We start from the raw sequence: 17,881 nt of genomic DNA, 5'->3' as shown, positions 1-17,881 counted from the left end.
GGAACCTCTAGGATATCTTTAAATGTATCAACATATGAATCATAGGGGTACCAGAAGGAGAAGAGGAAGAGCATAAAATTTGAAATCTCTTTGAAAAAATAATGAAAGAAAAATTCCCTAATTTGGTAAAGGAAGTAGATATACAAGTCCAGGAAGCACAGAGTCCCAAACCAGATGAACCCAAAGAGGATCACCAAGACACATCATAATTAAAATGCCAAAGGCTAAAGAAAGAGAGAATTTTAAAAGCAGCAAGAGAAAAGCAGTTAGTTACCTACAAAGTAGTTCCCACCAGACCTGGGAACTACTGATTTCTCAGTAGTTTCTCAAAAGAAACTTTTCAGGTTAGAAGGGACTGGCAAGAAGTATTCAAGGTGATGAAAAGCAAGAATCTATAACCTAAATTACTCTATCCAGCAAAGCTATTATTTAGAATTGAAGGGCAGAAAAAGTGCTTCCCAGACAGGTTAAAACTAAAGGAATTCATCATCACCAAGCCATAATTATACAAAATGCTAAAGGGAATTATATAAGAAAAAGAAGCATATCAACCCTCGCTGGTGTAGCTCAGTGGATTGAGCACAGGCCTGCAAACCAGAGGATCGTGGTTCGATTCCCAGTCAGGGCACATGCCTGGGTTGCAGGCCAGTCCCTGGCAGGGGACACACAAGAGGCAACCATACACTGATATTTCTCTCCCTCTCTCCTTCCCTTTCCCTCTAAAGATAAATAAATAAAATCTTAAAAAAAGAAGAATATAAAAACAAGAAACATTAAAAAGGCAATAGATTCATGACTATCAGTAATTGAATCCAAGTAACAACTAAGCAAACAAACAGAACAAGAACAGAATCATAGAGAGGGAGATCATTTGCAGTGGTATCAGTTGGGAGGGGAAAGGAGGATGTGAAGGGAAGGCTACAGGGATTAGGGAGTGCAAATTGGCTGGTGCAGGATAGACAGGGGGATGTTGAGAGCAGTTTGGACAGTGGGGTAGCCAAAGAACTTATATATACAGCCATGGACATGCACTAGGGGTGGTTGCTGGAGGGAAGAGGGGTGCTGGGTGGAAGCAGGCAAGGAGGGAGAGATGGGGACAATCTTTAACATAATCAAATAAGATATATTTTTAAAAAAGAAAAGCATTTTTGTTCACTACCTTTAGTATTTTCCTACTTTACCATACTTTCCAATATAGAAAATACTTTCTAGTTTTATCTAAGTTATAAGAACAGGCTTATTTATGTGTAAACTACCCAGGTTAATTTTTGAAGACAAGATTTTCCAGTGCAATCATACAGGAGCATTCAATATAATTTTAATGCTTACCAAAAAAGTGTAAAAGTTTGGAGCTTAGACAAGATCAATAAAATATTCAAGCATTTTAGTGAATAAATAAAGGGCTTGGAGGGATCTTTATACTCCTTCTTTACCATTTCGAATAGTAATTGTAAATTTGGCGCAAAAGGGTTTTTAAAAAAGATTTTTGTTCTATTTCCTATGAGTACATCCCTGAGAAAAACTGCTAGAATATTTGCCAGTGACTTGGACCTGGGTTTTATGACTTGGCGGAATGTCCTGAAGGATTTCAGAACTGAGCTGAGTAGCCCTGGGATGCTTGGGGATGCCGAACACACCTGGGTGCAGAGGCTCTCCCAGCACCACAAGGCAGGATGGGCTGTGCACTGTTGGAAGGACCAGCTACAAGACTGCCCAACTTTGTAAAGGTAGGGTGATACTAACACCCTAAGTGTCAGCTCTGTTCTTAAACCATGAGATAGGTGGTTCTCTCACTGAAGCTGAGTGACCACCTTCACATCTCTTGGCATCTCTCAGTGGCCACTTTCAACCTGAGCTAACACATATGGCACTAGCAGGTCTGCACAGATAATGTAGGTTCGCCTCCCCTTCCTCAGCGCTACCTGACCAGACTTTTGCATTTCCAGTCAGTCAGTTAACAAACGTATATGATGCTTTTACCATGTGCCAGGCTAACAGCTAGAGAGATGCAAAGTAAATGGAAAAACCAGAGGGGGGTGGGGAATAAGTAACCGGGAGTGTGGGAAGAGACCAAAATACTCAAGAGCTCTCAATGATGGAGTCTATAAATCTTTAGAAGGAAGAACAGAGTTGAAGAACTCTAGATCCCTCCCCCGCCCAGGGCTTACCCTCCCCCATTCCCACCAGCACCAGAGTACATGGGATTCCAAAAACGGCTGAAAGAAACAAACAAAGGTGATAAAGGAGAAATTGTGAGGTAGCTCTGGGGAGGCCAAGCAGAACAAACTCATCTATGGCAGAGAGCAGCATGCCGCCATTATCTAGTTTGCAGATGGACCACCCAGAGAAGCTGGGAGTAATTAAGAGGGAGAAAAACAAATGGGGGGCTGCTGAGGATGATGGAAGGGATGGAGTCCCCAAACCATCTTTCAAAAGTGAGACAGAGAGTCTCGCTAAGAGTTCAAAAGTGAGACAAGACCCTGGAACCAGAGGAAAAGGAAACCGTCATAACCGAGTGGGGATGTGCACAATCACATTCACACCCACACTCACTTCAGCAAGGGAGTGATGAAATTCACAAAGCACCCAAGAAACAGATGTTAAAACCAACTCAGAAGGTAGGAAACCACATTTAAACCCCACTCGTTGGCCCTGGCTCCATAGCCCAGTTGGTTAGGGCACTGGCCAGATATGCCAGTGTTGCAGGTTCAATCTCTGGTCAGGGCTCATACATTCCAGAATCGACCAATAAATACATACACAAGTGGAACAACAAATCAGTGTTTCTTTCCCTGTCCCTCTCAAAAATTAATCAATAAAAAAAATACAAACTCCAATGATCTTCTAATATCCATGTGAACCTTTAAAAATGAATTCTGAACAGGACACGTGAAATTTATAAATTGCATTTTTTAAATCAACAACAAAATGGGCTCACACTCATTTTCAAGGCTGACGGCCCACCACTTCCATCAAAAAACATGGCTCTCCTGCCAGCCTGAAGCCCAGTCTGCGTTCCAGCCGTGGGTCAGGCAATATGCTGTCGTGTCCATAGTGTTCCTGAACCCTAAACCCTCTCCGCTCCAAATATTAGCCATCTTCTTTAACTGGCAAAGAGAACTCTATTATATGGCTATCTTGCTCAGGTCATGCGGCCATTCAGTGACTGAGCCAGAATTCAAACAGAGACTCCGGACCTCTGTGAGATGCCCGTGACCCTCCAAACTGAGTGGGGTTTGCTCCCTGCACACAACCTGACTTGTGCCCTCTGCTGGAAACACATTCTCATCATTTCTGTCCTTCCCAGTTCTTTATATCCTCGAAGCTCTGCTTTCCATGCTGTCTCCCACAAGAAACCTTTCTGGATTTCTTAGGCCAGATGACCTCCCAGATTGCTTCCTCTTCGGAAGGCCTGCGTGCTACTGACCTCATGTCCAGGCTGCCCCACGTCCAGACCAGCCATGTCCAAGTGCATTTTCAGGCCACATTCTGTGTAATGTTTTCCTGTCCAATGCTGGGAAGGAGTTTTAGAATTTTGCTTTTAAAACTCTCATTTTACTTAGAATTACTTATGACCTCTCAACAACCCTGTGTATACCTGAGAATCCTTGAGATAGGAAAGCTTGTCAGTTATTTTCAAATAATGACAAAACTTATTGTGATTAGCCAGCTTGACAGGAATGAAGACTGATAGGTATCTTGGGAAGTTTTAAACATGTGTTCATTTCAGTTTGCAGAGGCCTTCCCTTATTTTTAGAGCCTACAAATACATTGCTTTTCAGATCTCAACGAATTATGTAGGTCCTTGAAAATGCAGCAGGTGCTCAGCACCACGCCCAAAGTATGGGAGAGGCAGGGCAGCCCTGCTCCTGCCTGAGCCACGTGCCGCCTTGCGGGCGGTTGCCGAGAAAACCGCCAGACCTGTGGCCCTGCCCCCCTGTCAGGGCCATGAGCTTACTGAAGACAGTGACATTTCTGTCTCATCAACAGTGACTTTTTTAGAGTGACTGGCACAGTTGCCATACAGCGAATACTATGGACTCACTTATTAAAACACATTAGTCCTAGATAAACACAAAAATCACAACTTTGACTATATATTCTATAATACCATTCCTAAAGTAGTGGCAGTTATAGGAAATTATGCTCCTTATACTTTTCAAAATGTTTGGGTTCTCATTCCTTTGAAAAAATGTTTTGTCTTCATTGCTTTGAAAGATGCTACAAATAAACAGACTAAATAAAATGTATAGTAGGAATCTCTAGAAGTATGGATTCCACACCGCCCCCCCCCACCTGGCAGTTAGTTACAGATTTCCTTCTAAGCATTTATTTGCACAAGAGTTGCACTCATAATTTTCCAGACATCACATGTCTCTAATACAGTCATGCCTCTTTATTACACTGCAAATTGTTCTTGGGTCCAGGTAATTTTCCTTTGGCAGTGTTTGGATTTTACCGAAATGCAATCTAATAACATTTAACATGTAATTAAACAGAAACTACTCACATGCCCAACTATTAGGTGTGGGGAAGAGAAGGCTGATGCGCTGCAAGAGACGGGGACCAATAGCATTTGTCTCCATGAACCAGCCAGTCAGAAACATAACACCTTCTCAACACCAGCAGAAAATAATAACTCATTAAAAACAAAACGAAACCCCAGGCATGCACGCAGGGAAGTGTAAGACGATTTATATGGGTCATATGCATTTACATGAACAGCATGCAAAGATTCATGGTAGACGCTTTAGTGTAACAATTGGGCCGATATCCAAAGGCCTACCTATTGAATACTTTTTGGTATTGCTGCTAACACTGAATTTCTTCCATCTTAAGATAATATGGCTACTATTTGTAGTATTTTCTGTACCTGGCTTTTTTGGCCCATGTCCAGACCTAGGGAGAAGCCCAGTGTAGCCTGAGGTCAGGCCCAGTGAGCCAGAATGTCAGATGTCATGTTGCTGCGGAGAGAATGTGACTTCAATCTGAGTGTGACTACACTCTAAGAGAATAACCAAAATGCTGGACACTGAACACCCCATGCTCACATTGAAAACCAAGAGGAGAGAAGGAATCACTGGAAGGGGTAGCAGGGAAAAGGGCTGGGAGAACGTGTGTTCCTCAAACAGTTGGAAGGAGGAGCCCACCTCTTCCCATTACTGTCCCGAAGCACCGTTTTCCCCATCTTCGTCTCCAGCTCCTGCACCTCCTCCAGCAGTGTCTTCTTGCAGGTGTGCTTGGCCCTGTGCCACGAGGAAAAGACAGTAAGAATATCACACACGGAATTTACACAGCTATGAAGACTGGGTGTCCTCCTCCTGGGCCACATCCAGATGCCCTTTGACTGACTGACGCTGAGGCTTAGAGCATCATGGAGCCTTCGCAGTCCCCATGCATGGCCAAGGCTCCGCCTGGGGAGCACCCCAAATTCTGTAGAACATTGGGGGCCACCCACATAAACCTACTGTGGTTTTTTTTGCTGAAAGTTTATAGATCAGTCTGAGGACCTGAACCATTCAGAGAAAACTCTGGGTTTCCCGGACACTCACGGGTCTATCTCTAAAGCTTTTCACGGCAGGACCTAACAACTCAGAAGATGCTTTGAATCCCCACCCTAGTGGTTGTGTGCCGGTCCCTTGGCCCTGTCCTCTACTGTGATCAGAACGTTCGGGGTGAACGGCTTCCTCTCTCTCTCTTTAGTGTGAAAAGAGCCACTGCCACAGCAGGAATAACATTTACAATGCTAGTGTTCATGCTTTTCACGCCAAACCCTCGACCTGGAGCTTGGGGTCCACACAAGTCCCCAGGCACCACTTCTCTCGTGCAGCTTTGCCAGGAGAGCCCAGGCTGTACGCCTCGATGGCGTCAGCACCTGGTGGCAAGCTGGCCTCTCCAACCTCAGCCTCGACACCTCCCTCTTGAACTGTACCTATACGGGAAGAGCTGCCTGTACCCTCTTTCTCATTAAACTGATGTTCAAATAAGTGGCTCATCTCAGGATCTTCCTAAGATTGAGACTAAACAGAAAGCTACCGGCTGGAAACAAAGGTGAAGAAAAGGCATCCAACTAAATACAAGGTAGAAATGACGGGGAGCTGTAGAAAGAAAAACACTTGTGACTTAGCAATATAGGGAGGGCTTAGCAATATAGGGAGGAGCAAAAGTACATTTACAGATGATCGTATGGAAAATGGTACAATAATTAATAAATAATACAAGAATCAACACTGTGTTTTGCATACTCACAACCATAAACCTACTTTTGCAACACGCTGTATTATGAAAACCTTTTCATTAGTTTCAGTATAAATGAATATGAGGACCCTGCTAAATGCCGGTACTTAAAGACAGAACAAGGCCAGAGACACAGCCCATATCTGCCAGGACGGGAAAACAGTGAGTGTAATGGGGTTGTTCCAAAGACGTGAGCTGTTTCTAGTCCTGCCCACCCTTCACCATCAAGGGAAGAAGGTCTGTTAAGATAATGCCCAGTCATCCGCTAACACTCCGGAGTTAATCTCTAATGGAGTATCAGTACTAAGACACTGTATATGTGCCTGTCACGCCTTTTCTCCAAAGTAAACAAGGGGACTAAACCGCACAGGTTTTAGCACATAATACCTTAATTACATCAAGTAGCATCCTGAGACTCAGTAGTGATAAAATACTACAGTTTAAAGCAGAGACTGAGGAATTTTAATCTAAACAATAAATGAGGATATGTTTAACATTTTGCTGGGAAGAAGGCAGTCAAAAAGAACATTAAAATTTGCACCGTTCTATATTATTGAGTATACTGTGCCTCAAACTTCCTCTTTTATCTCATGGGCCTCTGAGGCTGTAATAATAACAACCTCCATCTCACGTGGATTCACCCGACTCGGAGGTCCCATGAGAACATGTCTGGTCCACACTGAAGGATGCACGTGCTCTCTCGCTGTTTCATCATCCTCCCTCCCTCGTGCCCCACACAGAGCAAGCAGGGTTCACAACCTCTACACCAACCCTCAGTATTATCTTCTGGGAGGGGAGAAAAAGGCAACCCTAAGAAGCAGGTATGGAATGGGAAGGCTGGGTCCCTGGGCCTAGGGCACTGGGTAGCAGCAGCTTAGGCCAAGAACAAAAGGAATCTGCTCCAAGGCATTGACGCCACCACTTTTCACTCATTCACAAAATCACCTCCCAGGGCAATGGCCTGAGTATATCTGGATGCTGCCAGGCACTGCACAGGTTCTCGGTGGAGGTAACTGCATCCACATCCAAGAGTCACTCAGCAATTCCTGGCACATCCAGTGCTGACCTGAGAGCCGACCTGGGAACCCAGCCAGTGGGTTCCATCTGCAACTCTCCCCATGCAGCACTGGAGAAGTGATGCTAGCAACTTAAAACTGTTCTCTCAAGAATGTCTACTTAGTAAGTAAGGCCTTCATTAGGTAAATGATTCTAAAATCTCCCCTGTCAAAGTCTACATGTGAATTGACTAAAACCTAGTAAGTGAAGGTTTAGAAAGCCAGTCTTTAAGTGTTAGCCACTGGTGTATAATTTAGGTCTCATCAGGAGCTGGAGTTTGGCTTTTTGTGAGTCACAGCCTGGACAAAGTGAGCTCCATTATCTTTGAAGGGCTTATCCCCAGTGGTCCAGGATTTGCTTCATCCAACCCCAGGTCAAGAGACCAGAGGATCATGAAAGGGGCGGGGCAGGGTGGCTGTCAGAGGCTGTGACATTCATCCGCCTGCCCGTGAGCCTACAGATAGCGCTAAGGGTATCTGGGTTATTAGGGGAATTCACAATAAATAGATTGGCTTAGAATCTTGACCTTTTCATTTCTTTGTTTCTGAAACTTTTTCCTGGACTCTTTCTTTTACATGGAAGGATGTAGCAAGTTAAAAGGAAATGCTGAATTCCAAATGTGGATGAAAATGTGCATACAATGTGCTTCAAAAGAAATTAGTGTAGCTAGAAAGTTTAAAAAAAATCAAGGCCCATTTGTATACAGAAATTTCTTATTACCTTTTATTTCCACTTAACTGCCTACTGGGATTATAGTAAGGAAATGAAGTCATTCTGGAATTGCTGAACGCATTGTGTGCTGACTAGTAGACTATAGGAGATACAATCTAGATAAAAGGGACGGGTTCCTGAGTTCAGTGGCCTTGAGCTTTATATTATTCTTCTAAAGCAATACTGACAAGTTTCTCCTAGATGAGAATAAATACATGGCAACTTACTAAGAATGCTGTCATAGGTAAACATTTTGGAAGATTGTAAGCTAAAGGATATTAAAATAGTTCTGGGCAATTTAAACTTCATGCTTCTAATAAAAATACTCATTAGCCAAGTATCACATATAATCAATCAATTATTTTAATAAAAGATATATTAGTTTGGTCCCTCATGAAAATTCTGGTTAGTGGGATAACAAAGTAGGTATTTTATGGCATAAATCTGACTTAAGATGGTCTAGTAATGGGTCTTCATCCAGAAAGTTGACAGACGTTATGGAAAACATGACCAAACACCCTCATGCTGATTTTTTCTTACTCTGAACACTCCAAGCCCTAAATGGAAGAGAGAGACTGGGGCAAAGGAGGGGGAAATGCAGGAAGGTAGAACTCACTTGCTTAAGCACTCATAGAAGTATGGGAACAGGCAGGGCTGCCTCATGCTGGAATTTAAAAGCTCTTTTGAAACAGCTGACCACCAAAATCCAAAGCAAAACAAAAAACACGAGACTGGTCTGAGGCAGGACTGTAGGACTGTAACAAAACTCCCGGCCGCCCGCTGCTGGCACAGCACACGCTCTGCGGCTGCGCCTTAACTCTCACCCACTTAATTTCAAATTCTCCTTCAAATCCAAGGTGCATCACAGCACGTCATGTTTTGGTAAATATCTGACAATTTGAACCAAATGATGGACCTGGACGTGCAGGATCAACATTTTGGGTCGGTGGGCAGAAAGGAAAAACAGAACGTGTTTTACAAAGCTGAGGTTCAGAAAGACAACGCGGAGGCTGGGACCGTGGCCTCCTCAGAGGTACGCAGCACGTACTACGCTTTCTCTTCCTGGGAGAAGCCTCTGAATTTACTTGACTCAACAACAAATATCTAAGTCTGGGAATATAATATGAACTAAAACCTAGGTCTTGTGGTCAGAGGAAGATGCTCAAATAAGCTTGCAAAATAAGTGTTTTTGAGGAGGGAGGTAGTTTCGACATTAAACACGTATTAAAAACTGGGCATATACTTTGGGCCACTTCTCCGGGGGGAAACCAATATATGCTACTCCCCCCCCCCCCACCATTCCCCCAATGGAGGAAAACTGAGACAAAATGCATTTCAGGGAATGCCTGTGGAAGTCAGTGGGGCCTTCAGACTCAGCCCAAAGCACAGGTGCTGTGGCTCCTGGTTAGAGCTGTGTCCGAGCCTGTGGTGCGCTGCAGCAGGTAGGACTCCCCCCCCCCTTAACNCACGTCTTACCCCCCCCCCCCCCCCCCCCCCCCGCGTCGGTCTCTGATGGTCCTTCCCCCTCCCCCACCCCGTCCCAACCAGAGCCTTCTCTACAGAGTTCCCACCCTGCTGGCAAGTTTCTGGGAAAGAAAGGGACTTTCACTCTGTCCATATGGTGGAGCTGATTGCAGGCTCATTTCATCTATCCTCTTTAACATGTAAACGATGCTAATTTGACAGTCCCAGGAGTCAGGAATAGATGATATTTCTGGTTGAAGGAGTAGATAATTTGCTTTCCCATGAGGAGGACCTCTTACTTGGAATGTATTGGAAAAGATCCAATGAGCAGACAAGGAGGCAGAGACACTGTAATCTGAAAACATTCTCTTTGAAACGGTAGGAAGAGACTTTTGCTCAAGTCTCACTTGGCAAATACACCATTTCAATTAAAATTTTTAATTTCATGACATTCATTTAAGGTAGTTGAATAAACTAGCCTGAGATTAATTTACAGTGAAATCACTGTTGTCAATCACTATAGATTGAAAAGTCATCTGATGTAGCCAGGCCCTAAAACTAACTTGATTATCTTGCAAAATTGATGAAATTCGGCAAGGTAATGTGTTGTTCCACAATTGAACTATGGTGCTACAACAGACCTAATGTTTTCTTTTCATGCACTGGTTAGATTAAGAAAACATCTTTTCTGACTGTAGTTCATTTCCAAAGATTCTGATTCTGCTATTTACAGAACATAGTTTCAGCAGATAAAATGAGCACAGTGTGATAAGTCAGAGCATTTAACAAATTGGAATTATTTCATTTTTACTAACAGTTGTAACACTTCATGAACAGAAGAAAAAAACCATTAAAACCTATGCTATAATATGGCCTCCCCGCCCCTCCATGTCTGCATTGGGTGCCGTCTATCGTCAAGATGGTGCTAAAATAAAGGCTCTTTGAAAAGACACCCTTAACTGTCAGGCAAGAACATCCCCTTTGAGTGCGGGAAGAAGGGAGAGAGAAAAATGAAATCTGATGTCTTTTCCTGGAAGGTTTGAATTAAAATCTTGATTCTCTACCTAAGGCCCCCAAATAGTTATGCTTTGCCCAAAGTAAATGCAACGCAAGGGTCTCAATTTTTAGGGAGGTTGGCAACTATCTGTAGGAGGAGCCAGGCTTACCAACACAAAAATCCATGTGATCTCATTGGCAGCATGCCATCTTTTGCTTATGGATGAAGTAAAAATTTACATTACCTGTTGCTTCTTGCACATTTTATACAAAATAGTTCAGAAATAACATATTTTAAAACATAGAAACAAAATTTAAGCATGAATGATTTCTTATTTAACCTAAATTATCATTTCATCTTTGTGGATAATTGTCTCATAGACCTATAAACTGACATCTCAGAAGAATTATATTTGAAGGATTCCTATGGTGAATTATTTGGAAAAATGAAGAATACTTCATTCCAAGTATTTTGCAGTTTGAAATGGGTTTCATAGATGCAATTTCCCTTATAGCCAGATTATATTTGTGATCACTTAGCATTGATTTTAGATATAAGGAAGAACTAATTTTGAGTCATATTTCCTAAGCCCGATGGAATGAGTCTATACTCATAAATTTTCCCTTATAATCATGTACAAGGAACACCCTTCTTAACGTTCACACAGTCTTTCTTGGGACGCCTCCTTTTTTTGTCTAGATTCTCATATCAAGGTGAAGCACAGGTTAAAAGGAAAAAAACCCCACAACATCCTTTATATCCTTCACTGGCAGGTGGCAGGAGACCAGAAGTCACATAGCATTTTATATCCTATGACAGGATTCGTGAAGGACAATTGCAGGGACCGATGAGCAGGACTTAGTGTTACTACTTCCCTTTTCACTTACGCTCTCCATGCCACATCTTCGATCAGACATGCAGTAGGTACCAGAAATAATCCCAACCAGAAGTGTGCGGAGCTCAGGACCATCGCTGCCTGCAAGAAGCAGAGGACACGGGATATTAATTCTCTGTCTTTCTAAAACAGTGGGGAATAATTTAATCAAGGTAAAACATTCCATAGCACAAAAACAGAAAGTACTACATTCAACGAAAGTTAAACATCTCCATAGGAAGAATGTCAGAGAGCCTGACAGGCTGAGCTCCTTCCCATGGTCATCAGCCTGGTCTCCATTCCTTTATTTTGACAAGTGTTGTCTCACTCGTTTATGAAGTGCTCAAGGCCCCTTTCAAATGAAAGACTGTCCTAAATCCCTCCTAGGAGAAATGGGCTATACCATACGTCTATGGAATAAATTTTAAAAAATCCTCGCCCAAGGATATGTGTATTGATTTTAGGGAGAAGGAATGGGGAGAGAAGAAGGGAGGGAGGGAGACAGAGAGAAGGGAAGGGGAGAGGGAGGAGGAGGGGGGAGAGAGAGAGAGAGAAAGGGGGAATAACAGACACCCATTTGAGAGGGCAACATTATCAGTTGCCTTCTGTATGCACTCCAACTGGGGATTGAACCCACCACGTTTTGGTGTATGGGATAAGGCTCCAATCAAGTGAGCCACTCAGCCAGGGCTAAAGCAAACTTTTATCCACCAGTCTCCTTTCATCTACCTCATTTATCCATCAGATCATGTTCCTTCAGTGCTGATTCATTCATGGAATCCGTATCTTAAAGTAAAGTACAGTGATTCTCAACATTCAGAAGAGGAGGATGAACAGATTGTAAGTTTTGCTTTCAAGGAACTTAAAGTTGTGTGGTACAAATACACACGCAATTATGTGGTGCCATTTATGTCACACAGTGGGATGCACGGGTCATGATCATTTTCTACGGGGCTTCAGAGGAAGGCTAGAAGGCTAGCAGGGGCAGAAGACAGAATATGGGATGTACCTGGAAAGATACAGGATTGGACCAGATAGAGAGGGATAGAGGGAGAGGAGGTCTGAGTGGAAGGGTGGACAATGGGAGAACAGCCGGGCGTGCTGCCTTTGGTGACATTGTTCCTGGCATGCTGAGTCAGAAACTGGGAGGAAACAGAGTGGGTTGGAAAGAGAAGAGCTTTGGGGCCCAATCCTCTGTCAGTGACATGAGGAGCTAAAAACAGCCCTTAGAGCAAATGAGGACTGGGGAGTAGAGTCCTTAGATTTTGGTTTTCAAGTGAGCTAGACCAGGAGCATAGAACTGGCTGGCCATTGACAATCTGGCTCTGAAGGGTGGGCTACTTGGAAAAGGGACCCAGGACAGACCCTTCCTGTTCATCTGTTCTTCTTGCTTGGAGTTCTCGCCACTTGATTCTACTGGAATAGATATTTCGCTATAACTCATTGCAAAGTGGAGCGAGGCTTACAAGTGAGGGAGAGTGGAGGAGCTGCGGCGTGATTCATGTTGGGGACTCTAGCAGGAAAAGTGCCTGGGGCTGAGAATCAAGAAGGCCCTGTGTTCACACTGCTCAGAGGGCGGGGTTCCCTGTGGCATCCAAATTTCTACTCACTCTTTATTTTCAATTTTCTACTCCAGCCTGGTGGCCACACTTACACCCAGACCCTTGTGACTCCATCCGTCTGAGCAAGTTTCCGTCTCAGCACCTGCCCCCACCGGTTATGCGTCTGCGCACCCTGATCCTGAGCAGTCTCGGCGAAGCCCGCGCCTGACCATGCCTGCCTGGCCCCTGAACTCCGCACAGAGTCCTGTCTGTGCTACTCGGAAGTTATGAAAACGAAACAGAAGTAGTGAGGCAGGGGTAACGCTGCCCTCCAGCCCTCCCTGGGGGACTTGCTTTCCTTCCTAAAGGCAAGAGGGCTCCCTTTCGAAAGAACAATTCAAAAACCTACAAATAGGCAGGTGTATCTTGCCCCATCAGTCCTAGCTCTCAACATTCATCCTAAGGAAATAAGTACGGAAATGTGCAAAGAAGCAAGTTCAAGATTATTCCCATGGTCCTGGACTATGAAGAATGTGAGAGATAAATGCCCAAGAGAAGAATTTACTATGTTGTGGCTCATCCAATGGACTGCCCTACAGCGATGAGAGTGATGCAGAGTTACATTTGTTGGCAGATAAGTCACGTTACACAGCTAATGAAAATCTGGATTCTGAGACAACCTCTCATAGGAGCCCCACCATGGAAACGAGTGTGTGGTAAGGAAGATGGTTGGCCCCGGCCTCGAAATTGCACGTATGATGTTATCTTCCAATGCAGCCACCCACAAGTCATGGCCTCTTTGCATGTGTGTGTGTATATATATATATATATATATATATATATATATATATATATATGAAGAGAGAGAGACAGAGAGTGAGAGAGGCCACATTGACACACACACATAAACACACACACACATATCAGTATACATTGATATACAGCATCGTTTTTGTAGTCCTGTTTTGGTGTTTCCTCAACTTTAAAAAGCACATTCCAGGATGTCAAAAACAGTGGGGTGGCCCAGGCTTCGATGGACCTGAGACTACCAACTGCTCTGTGTGTGCTTGCATGTTCGGGAGATGTGCATGGCACTGGATAGCAGGAAAAATGCTAGTTTTTATTTTCAGAGGTCTTTGACTAGCTCTGCTTCTTTTTGGTTTGTTTTTTCCTATAGAAAACATATATTATTTATATGAAAGAAAGTTAAACACCCCCCTCCTTCCAAGCCAACGGCAGGAAGAAGTTACATTAGCAGGCTCTAGCCTCCCACGCCCAATCCTCTGGCCTCGCAGCTGACAGAGTCCCCAGGGGCCTCCTGAGCAGACCCCTTGGGTTTTGCTCTCACCATAAATGCCTAGGGTGGTGCTTGGCCCAGGGAAGACTGCCTTGCTCAAGTCATGTGTATCGAAGAATATGATCATTTAAAGATAACATCTTACTACCATAATGTAATATTTCAAATGTATTTTGAAACTTAGTATGAACTTTTCATTGCTGAGGGAAATAAGAATATCAAACTTTGAACCGCCCTCCTACATATAAGTATGAAGTCCCTCCTAAATTGACAACTTAGAGTTATAAAAGTACTGCTGTGGTGTCGTTGGTGTGTAAAACCTGGAGCTGTGAAGACAGCGTGTGTGTAACTAATTTTAAAGGTGTGTCTCCAGAAAGGTCCCTACCACCCTGATTTCCACAGATGGACTGCAATCCACATTGCTGAAGTCTTTGCTAAAGCCACAGCTTTAGTCATGTGAGTTCAGTTAAATTGTTCTTGTTTCTTAGCATAACAAAAATGTTTATTGAGCTGAGCTAGGTGACAAATGGTTCTTAATTACTCTCCCCTCTCCCCACACGTATACTATGGAGTGAGATTTTAAAAAACATCCTTTTGATGTCCTAACAGTCCCATAGGGAAGAACGTACCCTTGCACCCTTTGGTTAACAGTCTTCAGCTAGTAATGACTGTTAACCACTTAGGTACCAAATGCATATGAACCCACCATGGTCATAGTGATGCTCAGTGTGATGCTACTCTCTCTCTCTCTCTCTCACACACACACACACACAGTACCTAGGCCCAGCCATCCATGAACGTGGAAAAGATTTTCCAAAGGAAGCTAGAGTAACCCAAGCTAGGGAAGGCCACTGTGTTCCTGGGTGTGGGCGATTTTGAAAAGCTGTGACAGAAATGGAGGAGGCAATGGCTCTGTGTGAGGGGAAGGAAAGTAAGATTTCTTTGTACATCACCATGGGCCAAACCTCCCACAGAGTATTTCATTTACCCTTCTTCCATAATGCTTGCTTCACAGAAGAAAAATGAACTCTGCAACTTCCCCCAAGGATCTGCAGGCAGAGAGTTAGGGTTATCAAGATTCGAACCCAAGTCCGAATCCAAGCCCTCCTCCCTTCCATAAGCCCGAGGTAAGCGCTCCTTCCCCACCTGCCTCTCCACAGTGGACGAGAAATCTCTACGTTTAGACACAGCACAACACTCAAGGTGCACATCTAACTTCAACCTAATACCAGAAACACCTGGCACCAGGTTCAAATTTTAAGTAGAAGAAAATTTGGAGAACTTGTAAAGTTACAAAAACAAAAAGAACCACAGGAAGAAAAATTTCCCTAATTCCTCCACTCCCACCGAGCAACAATAACAACAAAATAAAACTCAAACCTAATGATGGCTTCCTGAGAATACTTGTAACCCCTTTCCCTGAAGCAGAAAAGAAAATACCACAGCTCCATAAAGTCCTTGGTGAGACCACATTCACTTGCCATAGGAGGGAGGAAGCAAATTCAAGGTTGAAATCTGCTTCCTCATGTCCTAGGGCAACTCTCCTCTTTCATTTCACCCCTGCCATCCCCTCCACACACAAAATGCCCATAGCCTGGTGCCAATTTTAAGCTCCGATTTACTAAAGGCGGGGAAACCTCTCAGTGCAATGCTTTGCAGCATCCTCTGAGCCACTCAGGTCCGAAGCCCTGTGTGAATGCGAATGACTTTGTAAACAATGAAGTGACCCCAGAAGCACCCGAAATGCTTCTGACAACTCAAAAAACTAGCCAGCACACTACATCCCGATGCTTTAACCACCCGCCCAGTGGCACCTTAGGTCCACCGCACAAAGCGGGATTTGAACTTACCCCCTCCAACACAAAAATCTGCCTGCTCAGCCTCGCTGTTATCTACATTTGATGATGGGAGAAATGACGCAGCCATCTGAAAACTACAAATGCACTGCCATTAAACACAAAAGATACAGGCAACACATTCTGTTTGACATGAATGTTTCTGTCAACAAAGCAGAGGTAGTTTTATCAGTGGATGGCACTATTTTGAACCCCTCGAATGTTAGTGATGGTTGACTAACATAGTCGTGTGATAAAGGTTTCTCAAACCTTTACGCTCTTAACTAAGACTAGCCCTAGGCTCTTAACAAGCATAGTTCCTCCCGCCACCAAGAGGATAAGCCACGCTGTTGGAGGCTGTGATTTAAACACAACAGGTCCTTGAATGACACGCTTTGTTCAGCATCACTTCATTACAGTGTTGGCCAGATGCAACGGGAACTTCACTCTTGTTTACAACAATTAGCCCAGGGTCAGGTTGGTTTCCTTACGTCATTTCACATAAAGTCATATTACGTGAGGACTTTGTATACTAAAATGCACAGATCTTAGGTTCTTAGAAGAGTTTTGACAACTGTCTACATCTGTGTAACTGCCACTCAAAACAAGATGTAAGACATTTCCATCATCCCAAAGAGTCTTCTTGTGCCCTTTCCCATCAATATTTCCACGTCTAACATGCAATCACTGCGGCGAAATTTTGCCTGTTTTAGAATATCAAAAAACTGGAAAGACAGAATACTCATTCTTTTAAATCTGGCTTCTCTTACCCGACCCACTGTCTCTGAGTGTCTTCATGTTGACCCATGTGTCTGTAGCTTGTTCTTTTATTTTTTGAACAGTATTTCATTGTATGAATATATTATAATTCATTTATCCTGAGGATAAGTGTTTTTGTTATTTCTAGTTTGGGCCTATTACAAGAATAAGGCTGGTATGCACAGGTCTATACAACCTTTTTTTTTTTTTTTTTTTTTGCATCCGTGTATTTTCCCTCTTTTGGATAAACACAGAGCCCAGGGCCCTGCCGGGACAGACGGGTGCCGCTGCTTCCATGCCATGCACCCTCGGCTGCTGTGGGCCCCGAACACAGTCCTATGGCGCTGTCTGTGGGCCACCCGCACCTCCTAAGGTGGAGTAAGGAGGTGCTCTGCTCTCTCCTCCTCCCACAGACGTGGGCAAACTGAGGTCTCCAGTGAAGAGCTTGGGGGAGGCACCACTGGGAAAGGGCATCTGAAAGGCCCAAGGAGAGAATTACTGGCAAGCGTTTCTTGAAAGGCAGGGGTGGGGGTGCTATGAGGACTTCTGCGAGAGGCTGGATTACCCAGCCTTTGAACAGAGCACTGTCTTAGCCAGCCCAGGCTGCCCTGACAGAATACCAGAGACTGTGGGGCTTAACAGACATTGGTTCCCGCAGTTCGGGACCGGGGTGCCAGGGTGGCTGGTTTCTCATGAGGGCTCCCTTCCTGGCTTGTAGACAGCCTCCTCACTGTGTGCTCACATGACCTGTGTGTGCGTGCCTGCATCCACACGCCTGTGCACACGTGGGAGATGGAGGGAGAGCACTCTCTCTGGTGTCTTTTCTTTAAGGACACTAGTCCCATGATGAGGGCTCCACTCTTATGACCTCGTCTAAACCTAATCACTACCCAAGAGTCCCATCCCTGAATACCATCCTAGTGAGGACTCGGGCTTCAACACGTGAGCTGGGAAGGGGGCACAAACACCCAGTCTGTGACAAGCATAGACCACGTGCCCAGGCCCCAATCCCGGCTTTACCATTTACTCTAACTTAATCACTGTGCTCACCTTCTTCCTCGGTAAAACGGGAAAAATAATGCTTACCTCATGGGGTTACGATGAGGCTTC

General features: G+C 44.2%; 1 protein-coding gene across 3 annotated transcripts in view; it reads right to left on the bottom strand.

Moving 5' to 3' along the window:
* Nucleotides 1–17,881, bottom strand: part of ATP8A2 (ATPase phospholipid transporting 8A2) — a 562,260-nt gene that overhangs the window by 38,574 nt on the left and 505,805 nt on the right. For all 3 annotated transcript variants that reach the window (XM_037058854.1, XM_037058855.1, XM_037058856.1), the window contains 2 exons: nt 11,353–11,441; nt 5,151–5,246 (listed from right to left, as the gene is read on the bottom strand). In XM_037058854.1, coding sequence (XP_036914749.1) covers nt 5,151–5,246; nt 11,353–11,441 — 185 coding nt within the window. The remainder of the gene's footprint in view (nt 1–5,150; nt 5,247–11,352; nt 11,442–17,881) is intronic.

The sequence above is a fragment of the Sturnira hondurensis genome, unplaced genomic scaffold, assembly GCF_014824575.4.
Source record: "Sturnira hondurensis isolate 20B ecotype Veracruz unplaced genomic scaffold, ASM1482457v3 Scaffold0010428, whole genome shotgun sequence".
Taxonomy (NCBI): domain Eukaryota; kingdom Metazoa; phylum Chordata; class Mammalia; order Chiroptera; family Phyllostomidae; genus Sturnira; species Sturnira hondurensis.
Note: the sequence above shows the minus strand (reverse complement) of the source record. Positions and strands in the feature narration are given on the sequence as shown.